Below are 17,234 nucleotides of genomic sequence, written 5' to 3'. Positions count from 1 at the left end.
AGAGAGTATTGTATGGAAACTGAATTGGATTTGTTAAATTGTATGAAAATCAATTACAAAATTATGAGGCTGGTTCATTTTTCAGGTATCCGGTGGAAATCCCATTCATTTTTTATTTTTAAAGAGAAAAATAAACAGCTCATCAAAGAGGGGGGCGTGTGCCCTTATTTGCACAAAAGGTTCAGATGTGTGGACCTGGCACACACACATAATAATAATAATAATAATAATAATAATAATAATAATAATTTATTATTTATACCCCGCCCATATGGCTGAGTTTCCCCAGCCATTCTGGGCGGCTCCCAATCAGTGTTAAAAACAGTACAGCATTACATATTAAAAACTTCCCTGAACAGGGCTGCCTTAAGATGTCTTCTGAACGTCAGGTAATTCTTTATCTCTTTGACATCTGATGGGAGGGCGTTCCACAGGGCGGGCGCCACTACCGAGAAGGCCCTCTGTCTGGTTCCCTGTAGCCTCACTTCTCGCAATGAGGGAACCGCCAGAAGGCCCTCGGCCCTGGATCTCAGTGTCCGGGCTGAACGATGGGGGTGGAGACGCTCCTTCAGGTATACAGGACCGAGGCCGTTTAGGGCTTTAAAGGTCAGCACCAACACTTTGAATCATGCTCGGAAAGGTACTGGGAGCCAATGCAGATCTCTCAGAACCGGTGTTATGTGGTCCCGGCGGCCACTCCCAGTCACCAGTCTAGCTGCCGCATTCTGGATTAATTGCAGTTTCCGGGTCACCTTCAAAGGTAGCCCCACGTAGAGCGCGTTGCAGTAGTCCAAGCGTGAGATAACTAGAGCATGCACCACTCTGGCGAGACAGTCCGCGGGGAGGTAGGGTCTTAGCCTGCGTACCAGGTGGAGCTGGTAGACAGCTGCCCTGGACACAGAGTTAATCTGCGCCTCCATGGACAGCTGTGAGTCCAAAATGACTCCCAGGCTGCGCACCTGGTCCTTCAGGGGCACAGTTACCCCATTCAGGACCAGGGAATCCTCCACACCTGCCCGCCTCCTGTCCCCCAAAAACAGTACTTCTGTCTTGTCAGGATTCAACCTCAATCTGTTAGCCGCCATCCAACCTCCAACCGCCTCCAGGCACTCACACAGGACCTTCACCGCCTTCACTGGTTCTGATTTAAAGGAGAGGTAGAGCTGGGTGTCATCTGCATACTGATGAACACCCAGTCCAAACCCCCTGATGATCTCTCTCAGCGGCTTCATATAGATATTAAAAAGCATGGGGGAGAGGACAGAACCCTGAGGCACCCCACAAGTGAGAGCCCAGGGGTCTGAACACTCACCCCCCACCACCACTTTCTGAACACGGCCCAGGAGGAAGGAGCAGAACCGCTGTATGACAGTGCCCCCAGCTCCCAGCCCCTCTAGACGGTCCAGAAGGATGTTATGGTCGATGGTGTCAAAGGCCGCTGAGAGATCCAGCAGAACTAGGAAACAGCTCTCACCTTTGTCCCTAGCCCGCCGGAGATCATCAACCAGCGCGACCAAGGCAGTTTCAGTCCCATGGTGAGGCCTGAATCCCGATTGGAAGGGATCCACACACACACACACACACACACACACACACATATATATCCCTTTTTGAAATTGGGAGCGGAAGGGGACCAGGCCTCCAAAGAGATGTGCCATTTCAGAAAAACACACAGAGGTTCTGCCGCCTCGTCCTTGTACTGCACACACAGCGGGGGCACCATGACATTTCCTTATCTTCAAGGCCGCTCTATCCCAGAACAAATCATGTTTGCTTTATTTATTTATTTTCCCTGAGAGTGAGATGCTGAGAACACCAAGCGAGATAAGAGGAGGGGGATGTTGCAAGGGGGAGAGAGGAGGGGAAGCAAGAACAGAGCAATGAGAAGATTTTTTGGGGGGGGGGAGTTGGCGGCTTTCAATGCAATAAAAGTCTTCCAATGGAAACGCTTTGTGATAGGGCCGGGTTCCTCCGCTTCGGGTTAGCTAATAAATCCAGGGTGCCCTTTCGTGCTGCCTCTTATCTGACGGATGGCGACACTCCTTAATTAGCTGGGGGGGGGGCGGTCCACCAGAGCCCTTTTTGTTAGCCCGACAGCTCTGCTGCTGCAGGGGACAAAAATGAAATAAAATTCTACGCACTGACATTTGTCTCCCAAGTCTTTTGCAATATGATCGGTGGCCTGGTTTAATAAGACGCCTCCTTTGTTAGCAAAACCAGAGCCATAAAAGAGTGATGGCGTGGTCCAGTTTTCCAGGTGGCATCGCCTTCAACAAAGAAGCAGCATGAACAGATTCTCAGAGTTCAGAATCTCTCTCTCTCTTTTTCTGCCAGTTAATTTCATTGATTTCATTTTGTTCGTTTACTAAATTTGTATGCAACTCTATACCACCAAGTACTATCAAGAGATGGTAAGGTGAAGGGACCCGTGACCATTAGGTCCAGTTGCGGACGACTCTGGGGTTGCGGCGCTCATCTTGCTTTACTGGCCGAGGGAGCCGGCATACAGCTTCCAGGTCATGTGGCCAGCATGACTAAGCCGCTTCTGGCGAACCAGAGCAGTGCACGGAAACACTGTTTACCTTCCCACCAGAGTGGTATCTATTTATCTACTTGCACTTTGATGTGCTTTCGAACTGCTAGGTTGGCAGGAGCAGAGACTGAGCAATGGGAGTTCACCCCGTCACAGGGATTCAAACCGCCGACCTTCTGATCGGCAAGTCCTAGGCTCTGTGGTTTAACCCACAGCACCACCTGCATCCCTTGATTCAAGAGATGGTACCTCACTCTAAACCACTGAGCCTCTTGGGTTTGCCGATTGGAAGGTTCGCGGTTCGAATCCCCGTGACGGGGTGAGCTCCCGTTGCTCAGTTCCAGCTCCTGCCAACCTAGCAGTTCGAAAGCACGTCAAAGTGCAAGTAGATAAATAGGTACCGCTGTGGCAGAAAGATAAATGGCGTTTCCGTGCGCTCTGGTTTCCGTCACGGTGTCCCATTGCACCAGAAGCAGTTTAGTCCTGCTGGCCACAAAGATCATAGAATCATAGAATCATAGAGTTGGAAGAGACCACAAGGGCCATCGAGTCCAACCCCCTGCCAAGCAGGAAACACCATCAGAGCACTCCTGACCTATGGTTGTCAAGCCTCTGCTTAAAGACCTCCAAAGAAGGAGACTCCACCACACTCCTTGGCATCAAATTCCACTGTCGAACAGCTCTTACTGTCAGGAAGTTCTTCCTAATGTTTAGGTGGAATCTTCTTTCTTGTAGTTTGGATCCATTGCTCCGTGTCCGCTTCTCTGGAGCAGCAGAAAACAACCTTTCTCCCTCCTCTATGTGACTTCCTTTTATATATTTGAACATGGCTATCATATCACCCCTTAACCTCCTCTTCTCCAGGCTAAACATGCCCAGCTCCCTTAGCCGTTTCTCATAAGGCATCGTTTCCAGGCCTTTGACCATTTTGGTTGCCCTCCTCTGGACACGTTCCAGTTTGTCAGTGTCCTTCTTGAACTGTGGTGCCCAGAACTGGACATAGTACTCCAGGTGAGGTCTGACCAGAGCAGAATACAGTGGCACTATTACTTCCCTTGATCTAGATGCTATACTCCTATTGATGCAGCCCAGAATTGCATTGGACTGGACTTAACCATCCAGGAGTCCTTTACCTTTTACCCTTTTGACCTAGAGATGGCTGTGCAAACCTCTACACGATGACTGCCTCTCTGTATACCAGCTGCTGCAAATCGCAGGAGGGGAGAGTTGCTCTGCTGCTCTGCTTGTCTACTGTGAACCCAGGACGCTGAGCCAGGTGGGCCTCTGGCCTGATCCAGTAGGCTGTTTTCCTGTTCTTATTTCCAATACGCATTGCCTTCCCGTTGTGGTGGATTTGCCTTAAGATAATCATGAAATAAAATCTTGCATTCGTTGGCTAAATGAGGAGTTTTAGAAAACCTCACAAAGTTGTCATGTCCCTCGTCTGGTACAGCAAGGACAGTGACAATCATGTCTACTGTCTCCCTGGAATAATAATAATAATAATAATAATAATAATAATAATAATAATAGGAAGGTAAACTGCGGTTCTGTGCGCTGCTCTGGTTTCGCCAGAAGTGGCTTAGTCTTGCTGGCCACATGACCCGGAAGCTGTACGCCGGCTCCCTCGGACAATAAAGCGAGATGAGCGCCGCAACCCCAGAGTCAGTCACGACTGGACTTAACTGTCAGGGGTCCCTTTACCTTTACCTTAAATATATACTCTTGTGAAACTGCAGGTTATTACAATAATCTTGCTAATGTTTTCATCTTTTTGCAATTTATCTGTAAATATTCAATAAAACATTTCCATTCTTAGATTAAAATTTCTGTTATCTTGATTTCTCATTCTTCTGGTAAATTTTGCCATTTCTGCATATTCCATAAGTTTTTGTATCCATTCTTCCTTTGCTGGTTCTGCATCTTTCTGCTTTGGGGCAAAAAGTGCCCAAGAGATTCTGTTCTCCTTGTTGCCTGTGGGCTGCCCTCACTTCAAGCCGATAGAAGACACGTCTGACATCCGAGGACTGTATGAATATTCAGCAGCAGTCGCGGCCCTCCCCAAATCTATGCAAGTTGCCCACTTTGCATTGATTCAATCAGTGTCTCGTGCTTCTAATTGTCATACGCATTCAAAACTCGCAGCCATCAGATCACTGACATCACTCTGCAGTCGCAATCAATTGGCTGCAATCGCAACTGCCTCCTCAAAATTCCCGTGTATTCTCATGCAAATTTGCATTTGCAGCCTGCGCCATGCATTATTCAGCTGCATAAATGCATCACATTTGCATGCTCCTGACCTAAACCGATCATGGCAGGCCTGTCGGCTGTACCTGTTTAGCAGACACAATGGCCTTACAGATGCTGAACGCCATCCTCAGTTAAAGCAGATTGCTTCCTATTAGTCCAAGGTGATTGGTGGGGTCTCATCATTGAGGGCTAGTGATAGAAGACAGGCTCCTGGTAGCTGGGATTCTATCCAGAAACTTTGGAATGAGACACCCAGCATAGTTTGGAGTAGTTCATACTGCTTCAGTGGGGTGAGATGGGGAGAGAGGGAGCAAAAGGTGATTAAAGTGGATCACAAGAGCTAAGGGTTTTCTAGCTGGAGTTGACTGGAAAGTAGATGGAGCCTTGGAAGATGCTAATATAATATAAAATAATAAGTATAATCAAAGGAGGATTCCATGGATGGCAAGATCCAGGTTTGGGGCAAGAACTCTTTGCTGAGAGCACCCCAGCAGAAATTTAAAATCGCAAAATAGGCATCAAAGTAAAGCATGGAAATATAGACTGTAAAACCTTCAAAATACAGTCATACCTCATGTTACGTCCGCTTCATGTTACGTTCTTTCAGGTTACTTCTGGGTTTCGCCACTCGCGCATGCGCAGAAGCGCAAAATGACATCATGCGCATGCGCAGAAGCGGCGAATCACAACCCGTGTGTGCGCAGACACGTCGCTGTGGGTTGCACTCTTTTCATGTTGCAAACGGGCCTCAAGAGTTCGCAACCAGAGGTACCACTGTATCCCCTTCTAAGTTGCTTCCAAAGTTCCCCACTCTCCTTAGCAAAGAAAAATACCACTCATTTGGTGAGTTAAACATGGTTTACTTACAAACTCTTCAAAGGTCAGGTTCATGTGCTTTTCCATACAGCAGTCAGAAAACACAGGCCGTAAAACTTAGGTTCCAAAGTGGTGAGTGTTTCTAATTCATTTGTATAGTACGACAGCTTACGCTATGACCTTAACCCCTTCCATGCATTAATGAGACTTAAGCATGTTGGTTATATGAGGCTGCTTATCCCACGGCTTCTGAACCCCAGTTGCTGGAAACCACAGGAGTGGAAGAGGACGCTTGAGCTCAAATCCTGCTTGAGAGCTTCCCACTGAGGCATCTGGGGAAGTAATAGTGCCACTGTATTCTGCTCTGGTCAGACCTCACCTGGAGTACTGTGTCCAGTTCTGGGCACCACAGTTCAAGAAGGACACTGACAAACTGGAACGTGTCCAGAGGAGGGCAACCAAAATGGTCAAAGGCCTGGAAACGATGCCTTATGAAGAACGGCTAAGGGAGCTGGGCATGTTTAGCCTGGAGAAGAGGAGGTTAAGGGGTGATATGATAGCCATGTTCAAATATATAAAAGGATGTCACATAGAGGAGGGAGAAAGGTTGTTTTCTGCTGCTCCAGAGAAGCGGACATGGAGCAATGGATCCAAACTACAAGAAAGAAGATTCCACCTAAACATTAGGAAGAACTTCCTGACAGTAAGAGCTGTTTGACAGTGGAATTTGCTGCCAAGGAGTGTGGTGGAGTCTCCTTCTTTGGAGGTCTTTAAGCAGAGGCTTGACAACCATATGTCAGGAGTGCTCTGATGGGGTTTCCTGCTTGGCAGGGGGTTGGACTCGATGGCCCTTGTGGTCTCTTCCAACTCTATGATTCTATGATTCTATGACATCTGGACAGGCTTGTCTGAACAAGGATGTTTTTAGGAGGCACTGAAATGAGCACAGTGAAAGTGGCTGGCTGATATCAGTAGGTAGTTCCAAAGTGTAGTCACTGGGACACTGATGGTGTTTCCTGCTTGGCAGGGGTTTGGACTCGATGGCCCTTGTGGTCTCTTCCAACTCTATGATTCTATGATTCTATGGTTGGCCACTGTGAGAACAGGATGCTGGACTAGATGGGCTGTTGCCCTGGTCCAGCAAGCTCTCCTTATGTTCCTATGCTTGTTAAGCCACTTGTAGCCCTTTGGCATTTCCCAGTAAGCCTCTTGTAAGCACTGATGTATGGAAGTGAGAGCTGGACCATCAAGAAGGCTGATCACCGAAGAATTGATGCTTTTGAATTCTGGTGCTGGAGGAGACTCTTGAAAGTCCCATGGACTGCAAGAAGATCAAAGCGATCCATTCTCAAGGAAATCAGCCCTGAGTGCTCACTGGAAGGACAGATCCTGAAGCTGAGGCTCCAAGACTTTGGCCACCTCATGGGAAGAGAAGACTCCCTGGAAAGACCCTGATGTTGGGAAAGATGGAGAGCACAAGGAGAAGAGGACGCCAGAGGATGAGATGGTGGGACAGTGTTCTCAAAGCTACCAGCATGAGTTTGACCAAACTGCGGGAGGCAGTGGAAGACAGGAGGGCCTGGCGTGCTCTGGTCCATGGGGGTCACAAAGAGTCGGACACGACTGAACGACTAAACAACAACAAAAGTCCTTGGGGGCAGAGCCTTGTTCTGCCTAAGGAGAACTGCCAGTGAGCTGTGTGCATAACACAGAGGGCCACACACACATAACGGAGCTACAAAATTAATCATCACAAAGTCTGCTCCATAGCTAGATTAGCCTTCTCTTCTCCAATGTCTCCTGAGCACTGTATTTTGATGACTAGCAGTAAATTCTTTGAAAAGGAAAATACTCAAATGTGCCCAGAAGCGTTTTGGGGAAATTTATGGGGACTCTGAACCAGTCCAGGCAATGGTTAACTTATTGGCTGCCACATGTTAACCATTCTGTGATTAACAGGACAATTATCTTAGCTGAACTTTGGCCTGCAGCTGGAGAAAGGGGACAAAATGCATTTTCCCGACTGCTTCTTAAGAGTTTGCGATTTAAAATTTGGGGAGGGGATGCCTGCCCCACCGATGCAGACACTCTACTACAGTGGTACCTCAGGTTACATACACTTCAGGTTAGAAACTCCGCTAACTTTGCTTCAGGATGAGAACAGAAATCATGCCCCAGCGGTGCGGTGGCAGCAGGAGGCCCCATTAGCTAAAGTGGTGCTTCAGGTTAAGAACAGCTTCAGGTTAAGAACAGACCTCCAGAACGAATTAAGTACTTAACCCGAGGTACCACTGTATTTACTTATTGTGGTGCTATTCATTCGCCCAAGTCCCATGGTGATTTGCACCAGTTAGTATAGGTAAAGGGACCCCTGACCATTAGGTCCAGTCGTGGCCGACTCTGGGGTTCCGGCGCTCATCTCACTTTACTGGCCGAGGGAGCCAGCGTACAGCTTCCGGATCATGTGGCCAGCATGACTGAGCCACTTCTGGCAAACCAGAGCAGCACAAGGAAACATTGTTTACCTTCCCGCCAGAGTGGTACCTATTTATCTACTTGCACTTTGACGTGCTTTCGAACTGCTAGGTTGGCAGGAGCAGGGACCGAGCAATGGGAGCTCACCCCGTCGTGGGGATTCAAACCGCCAACCTTCTGATTGGCAAGTCCTAAGCTCTGTGGTTTAACCCACAGTGCCACCCGCGTCCCGATGCACCAATTAGAACAGCAATAAAAGCAACAGTAAGGGGGGGGCACCCAAATATACAAAGAGCAAAGCTGCAAACAACATGAGAAAGAGCAGCGGTTGGTTCCAAGAAGCCATCCGAAACTTCTCTTCTGCAGAAAGTGGGCAGGAGGTGATTAAATATTAGGAATGAAGCACCTATAGGAAAATGTCTGCTCCGGCAGGCGAATGGGGAAAAAGTGTGGCTCAGGGGAGAACATTTGCCTTGCACTCAGAATGTCTTAGGTCCAAATCTCAACATCACCATTTAGGGCCTGAAAAAGTCTCCCTACTTGAAACTTTTTCCTCTGGTCCTGCCCACCACTAGCAAGCTGTCCCTGGAAAGTTATTTTCTTTTAAAAAACAGATGGTAATAATAATAATAATAATAATAATAATAATAATAATAATAATAATAATAATTTATTTATACCCCAGCCACTCTGGGCGGCTTCCAACAAAATATTAAAATACCGTAATGCATCAAACGTTAAAAGCTTCCCTAAACAGGGCTGCCTTGAGATGTCTTCTAAAAGTCTGATAGTTGTTTATCTCTTTGACATCTGCTGGGAGGGCGTTCCACAGGGCGGGTGCCACCACCGAGAAGGCCCTCTGCCTGGTTCCCTGTAAGCTCACTTCTCGCAGGAAGGGAACCGCCAGAAGGCCCTTGGCGCTAGACCTCAGTGTCCGGGCAGAACGATGGGGGTGGAGGCGCTCCTTCAGGTATACTGGACCGAGGCCGTTTAGGGCTTTAAAGGTCAGCACCAACATTTTGAATTGTGCTCGGAAACATACTGGGAGCCAGTGTAGGTCTTTCAAGACTGGTGTTATGTGGTCTCGGCAGTTGCTCCCAGTCACCAGTCTGGCTGCCGCGTTCTGGATTAGTTGTAGTTTCCGGGTCACCTTCAAAGGCAGCCCCACAAAGAGCGCATTGCAGTAGTCCAAGCGGGAGATAACCAGAGCATGCACCACTCTGGCGAGACAGTCTGTGGGCAGGGAGGGTCTCAGCCTGCGTACCAGATGGATCTGAAATTATGGAGATTAAAACACTCACCCACATTCTACAAATCTGGATAGGATAGGCTATGGTTTTTTTTGTTGTTGTTTTTTTTTGCATCTGCCGGATACAATACAGTGAAGGCGCCTGCCTGATTCCAATAGGCAGGGAGTTCCGCAGTGCAGGTTGTGCTGCAGAATGTGGAATTATGTGGCACTTTTTAACAGTGCCCCTTCCATAGATGGCCAAGTGGGCATGTAAGGGGTAAGGCGATCTCGCAGTTAACCAGAATGCGGCTCTCTGGATTTAGAAAGCTCGCTCTCCTTCTAGAACGCTATCCAGGCTCGTTTGTTCTGCTGGCCCGACTTTCAGCCAAGGAGGTGTGTCAGCAGCAAACAGGTGAAGAGGGGAAAGGGATGGAGTCGCAGTTTGAGGAGGTTCGAAAAGCAGGTTCTCGTGGAGAATCCGAGCTGTGATGCTCATCAAGGACATCGGAAGGAAGATCTCCAGCTCAGCAGATGGGAAAGAGAGATATGGGAACAGTGTTTGGTGCAGAAAGGGACTGTGCTGACCCTTTCATTCCAGAGACAACATATCATTTCTTGGCGAAAGCCCCAGAGTGGGTGCCCAGAAACTATCTGGGCGTCATTCCGGAAGCTGCCTCCTTCCCTGGAGATGCTGGTTCTGGAACCAGTGGGCTCTGCCAAATTTTGATTTCACAAATAACAATCTGGTATTTTTAAGTTGAACCTGGCAAGGACTCTGCTATAGAATATAGAACTGTACAGTTGGAAAGGACCCCAAGGGTCATCTAGTCCAACCCCCTGCAAGGCAGAAATCTCAACTAAAGCATCCATGACAGGTGGCCATGCTTAAAAACCCCCAAGGAAGGAGAGTCCAACACCTTCCGAAGGAGTCTGTTTCAGCATCAAAGGGCTCTTTCTCATGTTTAGTTGGAATCTCCTTTATTATTACTTGAAGCCATGGGTTCGAGTCCTACCCTCCGGAGCAGGAGAAAACAAGCATGCTCCACATTCCATGGGGCAGCCCTTGAGATATTTGAAGATGGCTCTCCTATCTCCTCTCAGTCTCTTCTTTTCCAGGCTAAACATACCCAGCTCCTTCAACCATTCCTCATCAGGCTTGGTTTCTAGACCCCTCGTCGTCTACTGTTCCCCTCCTCTGTGCATTCTCCAGCTTGTCACTATCCTTCTTAAATTGTGGGGCCCGGAACTGGACACTGGATTCCAGGTGTGGTCTGACCAAGGCAGAATAGAGTGGGATGCGGGTGGCGCTGTGGGTTAAACCACAGAGCCTAGGGCTTGCCGATCAGAAGGTTGGCGGTTCGAATCCCCGTGACGGGGTGAGCTCCCGTCGCTCGGTCCCTGCTCCTGCCAATCTAGCAGTTTGAAAGCAAGTCAAAGTGCAAGTAGATCAATAGGTACCACTCCAGCGGGAAGGTAAAAGGCGTTTCACCAGAAGTGTTCACCAGAAGTGGCTTAGTCATGCTGACCACATGACCCGGAAGCTGTACGCCGGCTAAATCGGCCAATAAAGCAATATGAGTGTCGCAACCCCAGAGTCAGTCACGACTGGATCGAACAATCAGGGGTCCCTTTATCTTTGTGACTTCCCTTGATCAATGGCAGAACCTACCCCAGACCCAGTTTAGAAACCCCCTTGTTTTGGGGCCCTTCCCCGATACATGTCAAGTTTCCTCTGCTTTCAACGCCTCATCCTTCCTTCAGCACGAATTGCCAGGATCATCATTAAAGTTTGCTTTAAAGAATCTCTACCTGTTGTCTGTCAGCTATCTCAAACTGTCTCAAATTAACCACAAGCCAGCCTGGCAGAGGTTACTCATTAACCCTTTTTTCCCTGGAAAGTGGCCCTCCTTGCCTTCTCCCAATTCCAGCAGCTGTTCTTCTGAGATCTGCTGTAGACCACACCCGCCTTGTCTCGGAGGAAGACCCTCAGTCTCCTGCTAAGCTTTCCTTTGGATATTCAAAGACGCCACAAACACAATGGTAAGAAAACTCTCTTTTTAATAGAGTTTGTGGGTTCTATTGTGAATCATTTCCTCCTGCGTCTTTTATGATAATCCAAATCTTTTATCTCTCCATTGTGTCCAAAATTCACATTAAACTACAAGTGATATTCCAATCCAACTAACGATTTCAGCTGTTTACAATGGTTTTTAAGATAAGTTGTAAAATTTTGATCTTCCTGACTTCTGATTCTTCCGGTCATTTTAGCCGGTTTGGCATAATCCATCAACTTGATCTGCCATTCTTCTCTGGTCGGAACTGCATCTTCTTTCCATCTCTGGGCCAATAACATCTGCACAGCCGTGGTCACGTATTTAAATAGTATTTTCTGCTCCCTTGGGATTTCTGCACCTGAATGTCAAAGGGTTTTCACTTCACCCGATGTAAATGCCTATCCAGTACTTTGCAGTGGAAGAAATCCACACCTTGGAGCAATATCATCAGCAAGACCATATGTAGCCATATAATGGGCATGTATATAATGGGCCATAGGGATGTGGGTGGCGCTGTGGGTTAAACCACAGAGCCTAGGACTTGCCAATCTGAAGGTCGGCGGTTCAAATCCCCGCGACGGGGTGAGCTCCCATTGCTCAGTCCCTGCTCCTGCCAACCTAGCAGTTCGAAAGCATGTCAAAGTGCAAGTAGATAAATAGGTACCACTCTGGCGGGAAGGTAAAAGGCGCTGCTCTGGTTCGCCAGAAGCGGCTTAGTCATGCTGGCCACATGAGCTGTACACCGGCTCCCTCAGCCAGTAAAACGAGATGAGCGCCGCAACCCCAGAGTCGGTCACGACTGGGCCTAATGGTCGGGGGTCCCTTTACCTTTTATATAATGGGCCATATAATGGGCAATAGGTTTACTGTGTCCAAAAAACCATCCTGAATGGTGATGTAAACAAAAGCTTCTCCTTTTCCCTTATGGGGTACCCAAGAGCCCATATAGAGTCCTTACATTAGGTTCCCTATTGGTAGGAGAAAATAACAGAGGCTAACCAGAGAATATTGAGAAGCAAAGCAGCTAGTAAGCCTGGTCTTTATTAAACTGTTGCAACAGGGTCCCTACTCACCACATGTAGGAGGGAGGAGGAACCCAGAACAAAGGTGTGCAAGCCCTTATATATACTTTTAAAACTGCCCACCCTGTAGCCCAAGACCACCCCCCAAAACATCATACATACATCACAGAAGGAGGCGGTCTGCAGCAGAAATCCTGCCTGCCAGGATACCTGATAATGGTCACTGATTGTATTACCTGGGCAGCCTGGGCATTCTTTTGTGATGATTAATACTTTAATTCCTGAGCCCAGGTCACAGGCTCACCCTATTCATACATAAATACACCCTTAAGACAGGTAAGCAAAAGACAATGGAGAGGTTTCCCATTTCCTTCCCCCTTACAGAGAAACATTTGAAGTCAATTTGGGAGAGTCAAAATGGTTTCAGGATTGTTCTCCTGTACTATTTCAGACACGCGGTCTACATACTTATGTATGTGTTTGCTTTGTAAATTTAAGAACATTTAGTTTATATATTTGAGACCTTAACTTCTTATAACAATGGTATTTGTTTTGCGTCTCTGGGCGTTAGGTCCATGGCCAAGGTGGTGTCAGATTCCAGAACTGGGCTAAGACTTATGGCTCCTCCCCGGAGATGTATTTTCAGCCAACTACGGTGGATGAGATCAAGGAGGTAAGTGGAGGGAGGTTCCAGTCAATGTGACTTTCCCAACTTTCCCTAGATATCAGGTGTAGAACAGACAGACAAAGCCCACCCTTCTAGCCTTCCATCTTTATGGTCTTGGAAGACCAGGAGAAGGATGCCATAGCCACAAGCTCAGTGGGGAGCCAGGGTCAGCAAGGGTTAAAGTCACATGGGAAAAGTCAACAAGACATCTCTGAGATATGACTCCAAAATGATAGAGCAAGTAAAAAAAGAACGATGATTTTGGCCAAGGCCTTTGTCAGCGGCCTTTGTTTTTCCCTACAATTTATCCAACGTGAGCACCAGAAAGCCATGCACAATTGAAATCTCATCTGAATAATCTCCATTAGTTCAATCGGCGTGACATCAAGGATTTCGAAATGGGGTCTTGTGACTAGAATATGCAAACACTTGTTTTTAACTTGGGTTCATCAGAGGGGGCATTGTTGCCAGTGGGGGCTGGTACGGCAGAAAGTGGGAGGCCACTGGTGAGCAGGGCCAACTCATTCTAGGCTGGTCCCCATCCTCCTGCCCCCTGTTCAATCCTACATCTATATATGCTGGCTGGACCTGTGGGAGTTGTAGTTTGAAACATATGGAGGGCGCCAAGTGAAGAATGAGCCTTCAGAGATCATGGAGGGGATGGGAAGTGGAAAGGTGGGGTGGAATATCAGTGCACCTCAAGGCCTCAGGGTATGGATGTGGAAACTGTGACCCTCAAGACTCCAACTCCCATCCTCCCTGACCATTGACCATTCTGGCTGGGGCTGTTGAGAGTTGGAATCCAGCAACATGCAGAGGACCACGGCTTCCACTTACTTGAGCTCGGGGGTCACCTCTGTACCAATGTCTGGTCGCCCTCTCTGCAGATCTTGGATCTGGCCAGGCAGAAGAGTAAGAAGGTGAAAGTGGTCGGAGGTGGACATTCCCCCTCGGACATTGCCTGCACATATGACTACATGATCGAGATGGGAAGGATGAACAAAGTGCTCAAGGTAAGAGAGCAGGATTCTCCCTTTCTGGGTCCTTCTCATGGCCCACCTAGCTCAGATTCCACCTCACACTACCTGGCCAGAGAGATGACCTGGAGCAGAGCTCACCCATAGGGTGACCGCTAGAACATATTAGGAGACATACTGGGAGAGGATGAAATTAAATAAGTCAAACCTTAAACCGCAATTGTGTGCAATTTGGGTTATAAACAGCAACATTGGGTGAGCAGGAAGCCACTATGTCAGGAGTGCGTGCAGGAGCCAGACCCTGTGACCAGTAGGGCTTCGCAGGACTGGGGCCTTCCTAAGTTTGTTCTGAAGAGGCAAGGCACGGCCTCAAAGGTGAGGCCGATTGGTAACTCACAGCACCTGGTGGCAAGAGCTGGGAAGGGATATAAGGTCAACATTTCCCTTCGGCTCTTTGCCACAGCAACACTTTTCCTGCCTTGCTGCGTTTGACTCCTTGCTTCTTGATCCTTGGACCCCTGACTTCGTAACTCCTTGATTCTCGGACCCTTGGCTTCCTGACTCCTGGCTTCTGGACTACCGTTCCTCTCTCACCCCACCATCTTGTCCCCGGTCCCAATGCCCCCAACTGGGACTTTGATCACCCGTGAACCGGACCGTGACACACTAGTTTTGTTGAACTGGGATATAATTGTCAAGTAACAAATGTAACTTCCTATATGGTACAAAAGAATAAAATATTATTAAAGGGACCCCTGACCATTAGGTCCAGTTGTGGACGACTCTGGGGTTGCGGCACTCATCTCGCTTTATTGACCGAGGGAGCCGGTGTACAACTTCCGGGTCATGTGGCCAGCATGACTAAACCACTTCTGGTGAACCAGAGCAGTGCACGGAAACGCTGTTTACCTTCCCGCCGGAGTGGTACCTATTTATCTACTTGAACTTTGATATGCTTTCGAACTGTTAGGTTGGCAGGAGCAGGGACTGAGCAACGGGAGCTCACCCCGTTGCAGGGATTCGAACCACTGACCTTCTGATCGGCAAGTCCTAGGCTCTGTGGTTTAACCCACAGCGCCACCCGCATCCCATTATTATATATAGATGCAGATAAAAGAGGCAATCTTATCACTTGCAGGTGGACATAGAGAAGAAGCAAGTAACAGCAGAGGCTGGCATCCTTCTCTCTGATTTGAACACCGAGTTGAGCAAACACGGCTTGGCTTTGCCTATGTAAGTAAGACAACTTTGCACGTGCTGAAATGCCACCAATATCGGCACTTGGGGGGGCACCGGGTTGGCAAAGGCCGCTGTGAGTCAAAGGCCCCAGCTGGGATCTTTCACCCCCGATGCCCTCTCTTTAGCCGAGACGGCACTCAAAAGCCTTTGTGGCAAATGAGTTCTTTTGAGATGCTCGCAGCATCGCATGCAAATTTGCTCAGATGCCCTGACATCGGGGCCAAAGGAGCCTTTTAATCACAGAAAGGCTTAATAAGATTGACTCCTCTGCTTTTGTCCTTCCATCTGCAGAATAATTGCAGGCTCTCTGCAATTCAGGACTGTTGTTCTGCTGGAGTTTTGGTGAAACTATTAGTTGGAAGGAAAGGTTCGCATTGGAGGGGAAATGTCGAAAAGACAGGTTTGCCCGCTAATCTGTCGCAGGCTGGAGTGCTATTTCAGTCGCACCAAGCTGCACACATCTCAAAGGAATATCTGTATTTTCAGAAATGCAGATCAACAGCCAAGGCACCTTCCTATTTCAATGCGCTTGTTCTGCGGCTTGATGTGCCGTGACATGCGTGTCTCGTTTCATTTTGGCGTGTTCGGGATCCGGAGCAGGTGGCAATTAATTACCTTTTGTGCCAAACGTCACGTTCGCTAATATCATTGTCTCAGCAGCCGCCTTGGGGAATAAACAATAGAGAAAGCCTCTTCCTTCTTGCCTACAGCTCACATTCCCCCCTTTTCCCCAACTTCAGTCTAGGAGCCGTTTCGGATGTGACAGCCGCCGGCGTCGTTGGCACCGGAACTCACAACACGGGGCTCAAGCACGGCATTTTGGCGACGCAGGTAAAAACCACACGGTCTGTAGCCAGAGGAGTCTAGGTGACTGGCAAGCGAGCAGGTCACACGGCAACTTGTCAGGTAGCACAAAACTGATGGTGCAGCTGAGCAGGACTTGAAGAGTAAAAGCTTTGGTGGTGCTGTGGTCTAAACCGGGTGGTGCTGTGGTCTAAACCACAGAGCCTGGGGCTTGCAGATCAGAAGGTTCGCAGTTCGAATCCCCGCAACGGGGAGATCTCCCATTGCTCGGTCCCTGCTCCTGTCCACCTAGCAGTTCGAGAGCACATCAAAGTGCAAGTAGATCAATAGGTACCACTTCGGCGGGAAGGTAAATGGTGTTTCCATGCGCTGCTCTGGTTTGCCAGAAGTGGCTTAGCCATGCTGGCCACATCACCCAGAAGCTGTACGCCAGCTCCCTCGGCCAGTAAAGAGAGATGAGCGCTGCAACCCCAGAGTCGTCTGCGACTGGACCTAACGCTCAAGGGTCCCTTTACCCTTTACCTTTAAAATTCTCCAAAAAAGAGAGCTTATAAGGAGAGCCTGCTGGATCAGCCCCCAAAGTCCACATATCCTAAGATATATCTCAGTAAAAGGTAAAGGAGCCCTGGACGGTTAAGTCCAGTCAAACTATGGGGTTGCGGTGCTCATCTCGCTTTCAGGCCAAGGGTGCCAGCGTTTGTCCACAGACAGCTTTCCGGGTCATGTGTCCAGCATGACTAAAATGCTTCTGGTGCAACGGGACACAGTGACGGAAACCAGAGTGCATGGAAACACCGTTTACCTTCCCGCTGCAGCAGTACCTATTTATCTACTTGTGCTGGTGTGCTTTCGAACTGCTAGGTTGGCAGGAGCTGGGACAGAGCAATGGGAGCTCACCTCCGTTCCGGAGGCCCATTCGCAACCTGAAAAGTACGCACCCCGCGTCTGCGCGTCTGTGCATGCGCAGGTCACGATTTGCCACTTCTGCGCATGTGCATGATGTAATTTTGCGCGTCTGTGCATGTGTGAGCGACAAAACCTGGAAGTAACCCTTTCCGGTACTTCCGGGTCGCTGCGGGACACAACCTGAAAACCCGCATAACATGAGGTATGACTGTACATATATACCTAGGTATTACTGAAATGTATGCAGTGGTACCTCG

General features: G+C 48.5%; 2 protein-coding genes across 3 annotated transcripts in view; one reads left to right on the top strand and one right to left on the bottom strand.

Moving 5' to 3' along the window:
* ZNF395 (zinc finger protein 395) overlaps positions 1-17,234 on the bottom strand; it is a 446,083-nt gene that overhangs the window by 10,451 nt on the left and 418,398 nt on the right. The gene's annotated exons all lie outside the window — the stretch shown is intronic.
* LOC310841906 (L-gulonolactone oxidase-like) overlaps positions 11,084-17,234 on the top strand; it is a 53,322-nt gene continuing 47,171 nt past the window's right edge. Inside the window, exons 1-5 of the mRNA XM_083733627.1 lie at positions 11,084-11,348; positions 12,956-13,057; positions 13,939-14,064; positions 15,167-15,261; positions 16,008-16,098. Of these exons, the coding sequence (XP_083589753.1) occupies positions 11,346-11,348; positions 12,956-13,057; positions 13,939-14,064; positions 15,167-15,261; positions 16,008-16,098 (417 nt within the window). The 5' untranslated portion in view covers positions 11,084-11,345. The remainder of the gene's footprint in view (positions 11,349-12,955; positions 13,058-13,938; positions 14,065-15,166; positions 15,262-16,007; positions 16,099-17,234) is intronic.

Source organism: Podarcis gaigeae, assembly GCF_964106915.1.
Source record: "Podarcis gaigeae genome assembly, chromosome: 3".
Taxonomy (NCBI): domain Eukaryota; kingdom Metazoa; phylum Chordata; class Lepidosauria; order Squamata; family Lacertidae; genus Podarcis; species Podarcis gaigeae.
The sequence above is the reverse complement of the archived record's forward strand: the minus strand, read 5'-3'. Positions and strand labels throughout refer to the sequence as shown.